Source organism: Leptonotus elevatus, chromosome 10 (genome assembly GCF_054856555.1).
Source record: "Leptonotus elevatus isolate MCC_2025b chromosome 10, RoL_Lele_1.0, whole genome shotgun sequence".
In the NCBI taxonomy this organism is placed as follows: domain Eukaryota; kingdom Metazoa; phylum Chordata; class Actinopteri; order Syngnathiformes; family Syngnathidae; genus Leptonotus; species Leptonotus elevatus.
The window spans coordinates 16,338,106-16,352,441 of record NC_141248.1 but is presented as its reverse complement, the minus strand read 5'-3'; the positions used below and the strand labels follow the sequence as shown (position 1 = coordinate 16,352,441).

The window sequence follows — 14,336 nt, the reverse complement described above, 5'->3', positions numbered from 1 at the left end:
TCACACCAGGGAGTGTAACTTAATCATCTTGCTGAACTGGAGGCTTTGAGCTGGGTGTGTCTTTTCTAATGTGCTCGTATCTCTCTGTTTGCCTGTTTGTCTTCACCTTTGAATACCAAACCAAAAACAAACCTTACAATGCAGTGCTTACAAATACAGTACAGTGTCTTTTTATACGTTGTTATACTTATCATAGTAAACCCCTCAACCCTCAATCTTAAAATCAACAATGCTTTCTTTCAAGAGAGTCACGCTAAACTGAATAAACAACCACAAACTGAATCTGCCTCAGCCTCACTCGCTCCCAAATGGGGTTTCCTAGCAACCCAGCCCGTAAGCGATGCACTAAAAGGACAGTCCGATCGATTAACAAGGCAGGAAAGGGCCTTTCGTAGTGACAGCAAGCAGCGCTCCCAATAGCAAACCAAATAGCAAAAGGAACCATCCGGCGATCAATAGCGGATATCACATATGCCGCACCCAAGGTTTGCAATTTGAATGTGAGCTACACGCCAATGACTTTGTCCGGACTGATTGCGCGAATAAACCATCGCAATGTTGAAGATTCCAGTGAAGGATCTGCAAGCATGTAATTGATAGAATATGCAAGAAACAAATACATATTTCATTCAAGAAGTGTTGTAGATGTTTCGTACGGTATGCTTTGCGAGAACCGTTGGTTTTGCCTCCACATCAATTTTGGATGACTTTCTTGCCTTTTAGCACTCAAAACTCCACGCACACTAAGCATTAAAATGTTATAAAAGTCAATTACAACCCAAACCCAAGGACGGACACTTATATAATATAGTGATGCCTTGAGATATGAGTCAAATTTGTTTCGTGATGATGCTCATAAATCAAAACGATTGCAACTCAAATCAAACGTAGTCTTGCCACAGATTTATTTTCTAGATTTTTGGTCACCTTTTTCCCATAGGTAATTTTTTTGTTGAATTCACATTCACCCCCTCATGTATTTCAATAGGCATAAATTATATGCAAAATGATATTTCGCTATCCCCTGGATGATGGATACACTTTAGTAGTAATTAAATTTGGGGTGTCAGGCAATTAAAGTTTGACTTCAATAGTTAACTCGCGATTGGTCGCAAATTTTATTTCTGCTGTAAATGCACAATAATTGTTTTTCTCATTTTTCATACTCTTGTTAACAAAAAGGTGGAAATAATGTGGAACTAATAGAAATATAGCTGCATCTTATATTGATACAATAATTTCATAATAATTCATAAAGTTGAGTTAAAATTAAAGAAATGTATTGTAAAAAAAACTAGTGTGATATTGATTTGTGTTAAGGTGGTTTTCCTGCCACTAGGTGGCATAATTGCATTTGTCAGACATTGGTGACAGCTCAGTTCATTTTTCTTTTCATATTAAGAGCTATCTAATCTTTAACATGAAGTAACTTGTGAAATTCTGCATATTTTAAAAATTGTAAAATACAACTTGACCCGAGTCTCCACAAATATATGCATTATTATTAAATTCATTACCGCTAAATTTTGACGTGGCCGTGTCTGCTGAGTTGCGACTGGAATTCCCCCATTGCAGGCTTTCCAAGTAATCGCGCGTTAAAAAATGTTGTGCCGTTCGTTAAAGGAACTTTAAATAAACTCAAAACAAACGCACTCATTTTGACACCCCTAAATAAAATAAAATGTAAAGAATTAAACCGTTTGTACATCCTGCTTAATTTATCGTAGTTTCTTCTAAGTGTTCATAATTTGGCCACATGGGGCAGCATAATACAGTCATGCAGACACAGAGGAGTTTTACAAATACTGCAAGTTTCCCCCCTGAGGATAAAGAACATAAGTACACATGTGAGAATTGTTATATTGTCTGTCTACATGTGCTGCTGCAGTGTTTGTGTTCAAAATTCATCACTTAAAGGCTTCATCTATGGCGTTTCCAATTAGCATGAAACGAGCAGAAGGCAAAGTGGTTGTTGATCTCTGACGGGATTGAAATATGAACATTTTGGGAGGTTGACCAACATCAATTGACCTTTAAAAGTCGAATATATTACAGTATGTAACCGCCAATACAAGGTACTTAGTGCTGCACAAGCGCATATATCCGATGGCATAATTCTCCTCAGCCAAACAAAGAAGCACCCGACACAGCTGTTTTCTATTTACCACACAGACCTGTTTTGCAAACGAACGCACGTGTGCATACAATGTGCATACATACATGCGCTCGGCGTGCGAATGGTATTGGAGTCTTCTGAACGCACGCATAAACCTTTCCCAACTAACAGATGTGTCCGACCTTCAGCAGCTGCTCGTTTTCGCCGCTACGAGAAACAACAGCCACTCTCCTCTCCACCCCAGGGAGAAATTCACAATAGATGAATGCAAATGTGTGCGACCTCAGGAGAAGTTAGAGGATGAACTGCTGATCAAGCAAGTCTGCCGTGTGCGGTGTCAAGCCGGCCAGCTGTTTCGCAGGTTGTGGTTTGACAATCGAGAGGAGGTCGGATGGAGCGGCGGGCGAGAGACTGCCAGCTAACGCGCAAGCTAGGCCAGACAACCTGTTATGGACATTTAAAAAAAAAAAAAAAGGACAATAATATTTGTGTGACTTACTGTGTAGAGCTCAGTGGTGACTTTCACAAGCTCCTCATGCATCTGCACCCCGATGTCTTTGCTCTGTAAAAGATATTAGTAGACATAAGTACACAGGTGGACAAACTTGTGGTCAAGATACATTTGGCTAGATATGTCAATGTTACATTATGATATGCATTTTTTACTCATTTGTTTAAGCTTTTTTTTTTAAATAAAAATAATTCATAAATTATTCAAAAGACTTCAATTTGAACTTTTTAATCAAACATGTACAATTGTTACTTTTACAATTATTAACCTGATATTTAAATTAACAGTGTGTAGAATTTTTCTATTTTTCAACAATAATAAATTAATTTCAACTAGATGCACATCAGTGTAGAGCTGCTCGATTTTGGAAAAAAAAAATTATTTTTTCAATTACACTTAACTAATTGTATAATGATATAAATCGGAAAATTAATAAATACTTTTTTTTATCCGGACAAAAAAAAAAAGCTTAATTACTGCAACAGATGCAACAGGATTGGTGAGCATGTAAATGCTTGGTGGGCCGGCTTAAACCGAACCCAATTTTGCATCAACAAATCTAATTGAGAGGCAATTATTATAATTTAAAAAGCTTAAGATATTGTTGCTCAGGGGCTGTGATGAACCAGACATGTCCTCCTGGCATTGCTAACAGGCCCCGAGGAAGAGAGGGTTCAAAGGTGAGGGACTCTGTGAAGTTCACGTCTGTGCTACCTCCCAAAAGACCACTGTCAAAAACAACAACCTTGTGTTTCCAAAAAATCTCAACGTCAGCACATTCGCTCCATGCCTTCTCCAATAAACACCCAAGTCATTCCAGTCCCACATGTGCAATATATTAGCAATGAAACAGCACCGTAACGTGCTTTTTGTTTTGAAGAACTTCTCCATTTGCGCTAAACTAAAGACCTTCTGCAGGCTGTGTCATAACGCCTCTCTTTGTGCCGGCTGGCTGATGGCCAACGCATCACGGCTGCCATCGTGACACCGCAGAACCCCCAAGAGGGCATAAATTTTGCTCCATTCCTTCTGCTGTCGAGCGATAGTGATTTCACATCGCTTGGACAGAATATCCATCACAACCCTTGAACCACAGCCACTTTCCTATCTTTACACAAAGCGCATATTATGCACATCTGCTATGAGAGCGTAACCGATGTTAGACAAATACCCAATTGTGATGAAATTATGAATGAGATTCTTACACAAGATCACAATTTATGAGCAAAATGTATCATATAAATAAAGACCATTTTTATGATGGGACTGAACTCATGTTCTAAATTCAAAGTTGATCAGAATGTGCAGTACGAGATTGCGAGTGGTGCAAAAAATTAATTTCTGTAAAATTATCACTATATGAACAATATCCCCCCCCCCAATTTTTATATATATATATATATATATATATATATATATATATATATATATATATATATATATATATATATATATATTCAAAATAGAAATGTCCAGATCATGTTCTTTTGTACAAAAGTTCAAGTAATTTGTTTATAAAAGGGATACTTGACTCGATCCATATTCTGCAGTAAAAAGTTAATATTTTGTCCAGAATTATTTTTGATGACCTCATTACTATTCATGAACAATTAATACTTTTAAAAACACATTTTTCCACTTGCTGTTGACTGAAGATGACATCACCTGCGCTGAGGTAATAGGTAACGGCCAATGACGGTTCACCAGTTTTCTGGGTTTGGTCAACAAACTGAGCCATAATTGGTCGTTACCTATTTCCTCAGCACATGTGATGTCATCTTCAGCGGAAATAATAGTTTTTGTAAAAGGTACTCTTTTTTTCAATTCAATTCAAATTTATTTCACTCTTTAAAAAAAAGAAATGAAAGGGGACAGAAAGAAGCAAAACTTGTTTTGTCTGCCCCTGATCAACACACACACACACACAAAATCAACACAAAATGACACTTTCAATGTAACAATTCTATAAAATAATATTAGCATGTCCTTGTGCTATACAGTAAATAATTTCCAGTAATTGTGCTTTTATACATAAAAAAAAATACAGATAGACTGAGACGATTTTATTTAATTTTTTTTTACAATCCAGATTGTTCCACAAAATGACACCTTGAGTTGAAAATCGTTATTTGTGTTTTGTTCTATATTTAAGTTTGGAAAAAATGTTTGTTCCTCTTAATTTGTACTCACTTTCTCTTTTTTTTATATTTTTTTATACTTGATTTGTATATTGACTGATAAAAATTTCATCATGGGCTTTATACATTATTTAAGGCGGTAAAACTCCATCAATTCATTACATTTGAAAGTTTTTAGTTGTATAACTAATGGATTAGTGTGGTCTCTGTATCCACATCCGAAAACGACACAAATGGTCCGGTATGGAACAATCAATGAATTGTTCATGAAAAATAATGAAGCTATCACATTAATTATAGACAAAATATTATCTTCTTGCTGTTGGAATTGACTCAATGAGTCAAGTATCCCATTAAATACTTTTCGATACCGAGTCTCGAGATAAAAAGAGCGCCTCCAACTTGTCTTTATTTTCATTTAAATAAAGGTATCCCAACAAGATAACCTTTATACGTCAGTAAGTCAGCAGTGGTTCAAATCAAGCAAGTCAATAAAATATTTTATTCTTCACTTTAGAAATGATGGACATTTTTAAAATCCAATATTTATTAGCTGACTGATACCGATCAAATAATAAACCACGTCCTGTGACAACAAGAATCATATTTTTGTCATGACATCTCAGTCATGAATTTGTAATGACGACCTGTGACCATACATGTTACGTATGATCAGTCCGGCTCGCACGCCTTCATCCGTTTCATTCCAAAGCTGACCTTTTTGAAAAGTCTGAGGACATCATCGCCCACGTGTGTCAGACGGACAATGACGTTGTTGTTGTAGATGTCACTGAGCGTAGCATGGTCCCTGCTCTCCCGCCGGGTCTGGTCCAGGACCAAGTACCAGCAGTTGATAGTGGACAGCAGATTTTGGTCCTTCCTGAAACGATCACAGCAAGACCACATGAGCAGTTCATGGCGGAAACACCCAAGCTTGAATGTACTTATGATTTATTTGACTCTGATTTATTATTTAAAAAAAAAAAAAAAAAAAAAACTCATACTAAAACTAATAAAAAATAAACTAAAATGAAGCATTTTTTAACTAATAAAAGAAACACTAACTAACGGAATAAAAAAAAATCAAAACAAATTAAAAAACTAACAATAATGAAATATCCAAAATGTCATGAGGCCATAATACATTCCATGAAGCACCCATCATTAATCCTAAAACAATAGTTTGAACAAACACTCCCCTAAATGTTGGTATCTCTCGTTCCCATCTCAAAATCCTCTTCTGAAAGGTTGTGAATTTGATTTGGTCCCCACAAAGATAGACAAACGCACACATGCACACGCAAACACGCACACAGCCAGCCAGCATGCGGGCTTCTCTTGCCTCAATTGCTCGAGGGAGCATGTGAGTTCAATTACGTTCACACCGAAGAGTTTGTTTATCTTCTTTTGTCTTGAGGGAAGATTCAGCTGTTTTTCCACCGTCAAACTGTTGTGACTGAGACACTGTTATGAAACCGACAAAGACTCTTATCACCAAGCCTGTTAAGACATTTTGCTGATGGCCAAATCGGTGAACAATGCCCAAAAATCGGATCCAATTTTTATTTTTTTACTGTTTGGACGACTATTGTTTTGGATTTGGATTTTCAATTTTGCAAATACTATTACTTAGTTTGTTGCTCCAGGTGCCTTTTGTCCCTCTGCTGTGTTTCTTAAAGGAATATCGGCACAATATTGGGTGTTTAGTCAACACTAGTTGTTTAAATTATACTCGCTCAGTCATCAACTATCAATAGGGGTGGGAATCTTTGAATGTCTCACGATTCAATTCGATTCCGATTTTTGGGTGTGCGATTCGATTCAGAATCAATTTTCAATTAGGGACGATTTTTGATTCAAAATGATTTGATTGACAATGATTTTTGCTTCAATTTATAGATGTTCAAGAAATCGTAATGATCTACTCCAGTCTGACTCGCTAATGCTAATTAGCGCGCTACTCGCGGCACTTTTATCACTCAAAAGAACAGCTCCACGCTGCAAAAAAACTACTTTTATTGGAATAACTTGATCGGGACTTATTCCTTCTACTCTCTAATGTGGCTACAACTTAACAGTGCATTAGACCGCGTGGAACCACACTGCCCCCCTAAGTGGCCAAATCGGGTACAACATTAACAGCACTCCCAATAAAGGCACACACAAACCAATAAGTATAAAATAATTGAAATAAAATCGATTTTCGGACATTTAAAATCGATTCTGAATCGCGATTCTTATTAGATTAGATTTTTTTCTCACACTCCTAACTATCAATGTTCAATACAATCATATACTGTACTAATAGCAAGATGGATCAAACATTGAAGATGTGTACTATTATTATGCTATGTCTGGATTTAGTATCTTAACTCTTTGAAATGAAACGACAAATCAGAAGCGCAGTGTTTATTTTTGGAGCTCGCCTCATTTATTTGAAAATAATCTTCCTTGTTTTTCTGCCACGTCATTTAACATCTTTGATCATTCTCGTCCAACTCGTTTGGCTTTTTTCATTTCTCAAATTCACACAGAGAAGCTCAGCATCTTTTCCTGTTGTTTTCAGAAGGTGTGTTTATTTATGGCAGTTTTTCATTCGTCAGTGTCACACATAAAACATTTTAAATTAGATTAAAATGCTGAGCAATTGTTTATTTATTAATTATTTCTAATCACTGAGTTATCGATGTTAATTTGGTCTGTAAGGTGGAATGTATTGTTGATTGGTGATGATTAAGGTAAAACCAACTGCACTACTTGGATGCAACCAGCAGAGGCACTGTTGATTCAATCTCAACGATTTGCTGTCTAAAGAAGTACAATGTGACGTCAGATACGCAAACCTCTGGAAAACAATATTCTTCTTGACACTTGCGAGGAAACAGGAGCTGAGAACAACATTATCCGTTATGGTTAGTTGCATTTAAAACAAACAAAACACGAGCCAATTAAAAACATGTTTACGTAAAAGATACAGCGTCGGTTGCTGAGCATTAGCATCTTTTTGTTATTCTCTTTTCATTCCAGTGCAGTATAAAGGTGAAGCCGCCCTCTCAGCGGGCTTTTCTTTCAAAGCCAAGCACGAGTTTGATCCTTGACACTGGATGCCGGGAGATTAACTGTACATTCTTTTGGCTGTTGGCTGCTCCTCAATAAGAACGAGAAGAAGTCAAATTCATGATCAAGGTTTTGCAGGTCAGGAAAACAGCACTCAACTAAAGGAAAGCAAAAATAGTGCAAACATTCATTATTTGATGTGAACTACTAAAGGGAAGTCATTTCTACATGCTGAACTTTCCTTGATTAAAGCAAAGACATATAAACAGGCCAGCATAGAAATAAATAAATACAAATAATTGACTATACAACTCACCATTTCGCTGATTTGTAAATAGTGGGAGCCCTGAGCTTGTTTCTTCTCTTCTAATAATTTTTTGGGACTGTCATTTTAACGCGTTAATTGGATTAATCAAATTAATTATGCTGCAAAACTAACACATTATGGAAATTAACTCTATTAATTTTAACTAGAAGTCCCACAGCCAAGCCAAAAATAAATTTCAAAAATGATAAAGGATACGCACATTTTTACGCTGGCCGAACGGGCGCCTGTCGACTAGAGATAGACCGATATGTTTTTTTTCAGGGCCGATACAGATTATTAGTAGTCAAGGATGCTGATAACCGAAATTTGGAGCCGATATTCATTTTCACTAAAAGGGAAAATATTGGCATCAAAATTTGGGAGAAAAAACTAGCAAATTCCAGCTCTTAATTTTTGGGAGGAATTTTAAAGGAAATGTTTATTGGGCAACATTTAGGGTTCGTAAAAAAAACTAAAAACATCTAACAAAAAGTTATTGAAATTTTCCAGGAGCAGTAACATGTTTTCAAAAGTTAAATAAAAATAGTAAAAAAAGTATTCCAAAATTTAAAAATATCCCTAGTATTAATTTTTTTGTTTTAATTTCAAACAAAAACAGAAGGTGCAGTGTAAGTAAAAATAAAATAAATAGTTCCCTGAAGTAAAAACTTTTTTTTTTTTTTTTTACAATGGATCTATTATCGGCCATATGTATTTTCAAAATGGCCGATGCCGATGTTTGTCAAAATGCCGAATATTGGCCCGGCCGACAATCGGCCTATCCCTACTGTCGACCACTTTGGAGTTATTGCAGTAATCATGCCTTTGACATACATTTCTAATGATGCTTATTTTAAGTGATGGGAGTTGAGGTTTAGGAGTGGGGGGGCTGGGACAACGGGTGACAAGAGAAGTGAAGCGATGGGAATATCTTACAGGGGTCTCCCTTTTGACTGAACGCTCCATTAATCAACATCTCAGAGATGGCAGCTCTGCGTACTTTGACTGCATTTATTTAATTGGGCGAAGAGAATGAAATAGAGCAGGACAGACCACCATCGCCAATGAATAACCAACCTTTGTTATGGCTGACAAACAGAAAGGTAACATGAACTTGACATTTCCTTAGCTTTCTACTTTCTCAACATGTGCATGATGTTAATTAATGTTGTCACGTCAAACATGTTCCATAACAACTTGACGAACTTGATGGCAAAATATAAAGAGCCGCAGGGTGTGTTTGATTCATGACGGGAATAAACAAAACACAACTCAAAAAAAAACATTTCATTGGTTTTGACTTCTAAGCTCACTAATTCTCTGTGACCGGTGAAGAAAATTTGAGGATCGGCGAGTCGGCGTCTAGCGTGAAGTTGTTTGAGGATGGAAATGAAATGACAAGCACGGAGAAGACGAGCTTGGCGGGGGTTGGTAGAGTGGGTTAAGTCTGACCTAGTTGGGAGGAACACAGCAGCCTGAGGCCAGGCTTCCTCGGCCCTGGCTGCATTTCAGGTCAATTCGTCTGCGTTTATACCTCCTTTTCTTTGAATGTTCATCCCTTTGTTCCATGCCAGTATATGGTCGCTTTTCAACACACCCGTGTTGCCAAGGCTACCAATACAAAAAAAAAAACATTTCGAAAAACATTTCTATTATATCACTTTATGGAGCCATTTAGTTGAGGTACCAAACTACTGTAAATGTTAAAATGGAAGTCAACCTTAAACATTTCTTGACAATATGTTAGATGTGACTTCACTAGTAAACGTGACATTCGGATTAACACATTTGCTCCCAAAAACGCATTTATACGTTTTTAAATTTTTTATTTTATTTTATTTATTTATGCTAGAGCATACAGAAGGCTTTGATGCAGCCTCTCAACTGCACTAAACGGTTGAAGCAATGGTAGAAGGTGGCAGCAGAGTATAAGAGATCAACCAGGGCCATGTTGCCAACAAGCTGATTTACCCGGAGTTCTTAGATGATTTGTGAATAATGATGACACTTAGCTATATTCTAATGCTAATTGCTGCAAAACGGAAATAGATACAAATCTACTTTTTTTCCCTAATGAAAGAAGAGATTCTAATCTTTCTTTTGGTAGGTTCCATGTTTTTTAGCAGTAGAACACAATATTCTGCGTGCCTTGCTAAATCAGTCAAAATCTAGTGGGGGTTGCTTCAGTGAAAATGGCTGGGAGTGAATGAGTTAATATTATTTTTTTGTGATATGAAGCAAAATCCAGCCGTTTTTATCCATCTCAAGGGGCGGCCATTTTGCCACTTGCTGTCTACTGAAGTTGACATCACAGTTGATGTTGCAGTTTTTGAAGCTGAGCTGTGATTGGTTGTTACCTGAGACCCAAGCAACTGTGATGCCATTTTCACTCGACAGCAAGTGACAAAATGGCCGCCTTCTGATATTGCTGCTTAACTCATATCCCACTAACGCAATATTAATCAGCATACCTTATTTAGACTAGTGGGGCTGTGTAGAACATATTGTTGTCAATAATTTTTGGGGGAGGTTGACTTCCCTTTAAAAACGATTACCTAAACATTCTGCCGCTCATTGATTGGTCAAAAAGATAATCATCACTTTTGTCTGACAATGTTAATGGAACAAACACAAAAAGTACCCTAACTCAGAATACATAATATTGTATCCTCATTCTATTTTGTTTACTACATCCCATTTCTGGTTGATTTTTCCAAACCCCACCAGGCCAAGCTAATTTCCCCAGAATAAAATATGCAGATCCCTAAAGAACATGAAATGACCACTATTCAGAACCCAGGGACCAGATCCAGATCTTAAGTGAGAACCTTGTTCAGGAGGCTGTTTTTCCAAATGACCCAATGTCCAAATCAAGACTCAAACACCCACCACACACCCACCGTGTCGCCAGCGTAGCTTTATGAAGCAATGATATGGAGCCCAACCAACGCCGGGACTCACTTGAAATGCTGGTGCTCTTTGGAAGTGCGGATCTTGGACGAGTAGCGCTCGGCAAGTTTGTCCAGGCCTCTGGAGAACTCCAGTTGGAGTTCAGCCTTCCGGCGGAAGAAGTCCTGCAGGTCCTGCAGCAGCTGCAGGCGGGACTCCGACTGCTGCTCCAAACAACGGAACTGCTCCACCAGCTGGTTACGGATCTCTGCAGATCAACAGGAGAGATCGCGCTTAGGAGGAAAAGAGCCAGTGGTGGCACGGAGACATTTTACATGGTTACACACTGGGCTAGTTGCGAGCGTGTCAGGAACCTAGCATGCTAGCGGAAGCACTTGTTTACGAACAAAGACATCCTTAATTGGATAAAATCTGTCTGTTGCCAGCGTGTGTGTGTGTGTGTGTGTGTGTGTGTGTGTGTGTGTGTGTGTGTGTGTGTGTGTGTGTGTGCGCACAAGTGCGTGTGTGTTTATTGCTGCAGACAGCACAGAAAACAAACTAGGTCAGCATGCATTGTAATGTGAGAGCCTTCAGAAAGATTTGCCGCAAAATAGCAAATATGAGGAATTTTCTTAATTGCAAGTCTGCTACAGTTTTCACATTAAGAGGTTGGGAAACGTGTTGCTCGCCATTAAACGCAAATAGAGAGGGAATAAGATGAGCAGGCAAAACGATTGATATGAAAGAAATATAGTTTCGAGATAATGTGGACAACGTAGCTCCTGAAAAAGCAATAAGATATCGGCAGTATTCAACAAGGTGATGGATAGTTGCTTGTAGCAAACTTATATTCAGTTTTTCTTACATTTGCTTCAGATTCAGATTACGTTACCAATCCTTAAAAGTGCAAATCCCTCAGTCACAACCATGGTTATTTTTTAGTAAACTAAAACTAACCAAATAACTTAAACTGACATTCAAAAAAACATTTTTGTTAACAAAATACAATACAAATGAAAATGCTTTTTTTTTTAAAACTAAAACTAACTGAAAGTACATTTTACATTTACAAATTGATAATTATATCGAAATGTCCTTACAAATAACAAGGCTAGAGTGAAAACCAAAATTGCAATATACTTAACACGCCATCAGAAGTACAACAGTAGTTTGTCAGCGGAACGTGTGACGAACAACGCTTCAGTCGTCGCCATCTTAGAACTCTCCTTCGCGCATATCTCTCAATGTAATATGCAGAGTAACACTGACACCTATTGTTCAAATCGGGGAACACAACAGTAATCAATTTAATACATGAGCCTTTGGGGTTGATTTGAAATGTGATTTAAGTATATTTCTTTCGATATTAACCAGAATAAGGACGTTTGGAAGTGTGTCGAACGGTAGTGACGTCAGCCAATAGAAAAGCACCTTCAGATGACGTCGCTGCTAGCTGACAGTTTGTGTTTTTGACTTTTCTTTTCATTCAGCTGAAATACAACACTAGGTAAGAAGTGCGTTCATTTTTTCATTTTACCACGGTATTTGTTTCAATATTGCGCACAACACAAGTAATACACTTTTTTTTTTAAACCAAAACTTATACTAAAACTAAACTTTAAAAAAAAAAACGAACAGAGCCTCCCTGAAAAGTAATTAAATCTAACTCGATTTAAAAAACTAAACTCAAAACGAAATAAAAACTAACTATAATGACATTTTCTAAACTATAATAACCCTGGTCACAACCCTTCCAACAACAATGACCAACAGCGTAGACACAATGGGAAGCCTGGCGGGTCGCTTTTCAGCGCTCTGAGTTTCCTTGATGAAAAACAAACAAACAAAAAACAAGGCTCAAGCTCTGCCCCTTTTAAAGATGTCTCTCGTGTCATTCGTTGGCTTTATTGCCAATTAGACAAAAGTCATTGTTGGCTGTTTTATCATCCCTTATGTTGCAATATATTTACATTTGTGAAAGTTACATTTTCTCACATTTGCTGAACATCCTATACTGGCATTTTTGAAATGTTGAATGAAATATATAAAAACAGTCTTCTATGATAAAAACAGACAAAATGAATTGAGATGAAAGAAAATAAAAAGTGTGTTCTTCTACATAGAAAAGTTATTTTTAAGATTCTGCTTTAAAAACAAAACTATTGTTTTAACAAACCGAGAGACAATCAAGCTTGAAGCCCAACTAAACATCTCCGTCGAGTAGCTGCAGCTTGTCGGAACATCAATATCAAATATCAATTAACTCATTCACTGCCATTGACGGTTTTAGACGTAAAAAATATATATTAACAATTTCTATTAGTTTATTTCCCCCCCCCCCCCACACTTTTGTTAACAAGAGTATGAAACCCCTAGAATTTTTTTTTTGTAAATTTAGAACAGATATAAAATTTGGGATTAATCGTTAGTTAACAAGTGAAGTCATGTGATTAATTACAATTACAAAAAATAATTGCCTGACGGGCCTAATTAAAAAATAAAAATAAGTGCTGTTTAATCGTAATTAATCGCATGATAATTTTATATCTGTTATAAATGTACAATGAAAAAAATCGAGGTTTTCATAAAAAATAAAAATGAAAAAATAAAGTTAAACTAATAGAAATAGTTCACATGAATTTCTGACGTCTATAGTCGTCAATGGCAGTGAATGAGTTAATGGAATAATCAGCTATTATGGCTAGTTGAGATATGTTAATTATACATTTACTGACGCACACGCCCAGACACACAACAGACAAAGCACTATGTCAGTATGAGACATTAAAACAGTTGAGGGGCATTAAGGAGGCCCAACAGACGTTTTCAGGCATGCATATCATTTTTTTCACACATAAAGGAACTTTGTAAAGCCTCAATGAAGAAAAGGGCTTTCATTCTGCTTAAACTGTACGGCAAAAATGCTCTGCCATCACGCGAGTGAAAACTCGAATGAAACGAGAGGACAAAATAAATATGCGGTCCCTTGCTGGGAGGAGATGTTATCCTCACGGTCCTCTTTAGTGTTGCAGTTGCTTGGTTACGCGCCTCTGGAGGCTCCGGAGCCAGAGCGAGCTCGTCCTCCCTCTCGTTTGACACTTGCACCGGTCGCTCGACTTTGGCGTCCCGCTCAAGGGCACGGGGTGACTTCCTCTGCTTGGAAATGCCCGACACGCGGCCGAGCCTGATGAGCGCAATCGGCTCCAAAATAGAACCAAAATGTCACCCGGCTGAAATTGACCACAACATGTGGGACGGCGAAGCAATGTGTAAATGTGGATTGACGTGACGACGCGATGTCATGAGCTAGACATCAAA

At 37.4% G+C, this 14,336-nt stretch overlaps 1 protein-coding gene across 3 annotated transcripts in view; it reads right to left on the bottom strand.

The window, feature by feature from the left end:
• The window catches only part of LOC147167356 (SLIT-ROBO Rho GTPase-activating protein 3-like), a 34,600-nt gene that overhangs the window by 14,312 nt on the left and 5,952 nt on the right, over positions 1 to 14,336 (bottom strand). For all 3 annotated transcript variants that reach the window (XM_086086684.1, XM_086086683.1, XM_086086685.1), the window contains exons 2-4: positions 11,091 to 11,286; positions 5,483 to 5,645; positions 2,616 to 2,678 (exon numbers count right to left, since the gene is read on the bottom strand). In XM_086086684.1, the coding sequence (XP_085942810.1) occupies positions 2,616 to 2,678; positions 5,483 to 5,645; positions 11,091 to 11,286 (422 nt within the window). The remainder of the gene's footprint in view (positions 1 to 2,615; positions 2,679 to 5,482; positions 5,646 to 11,090; positions 11,287 to 14,336) is intronic.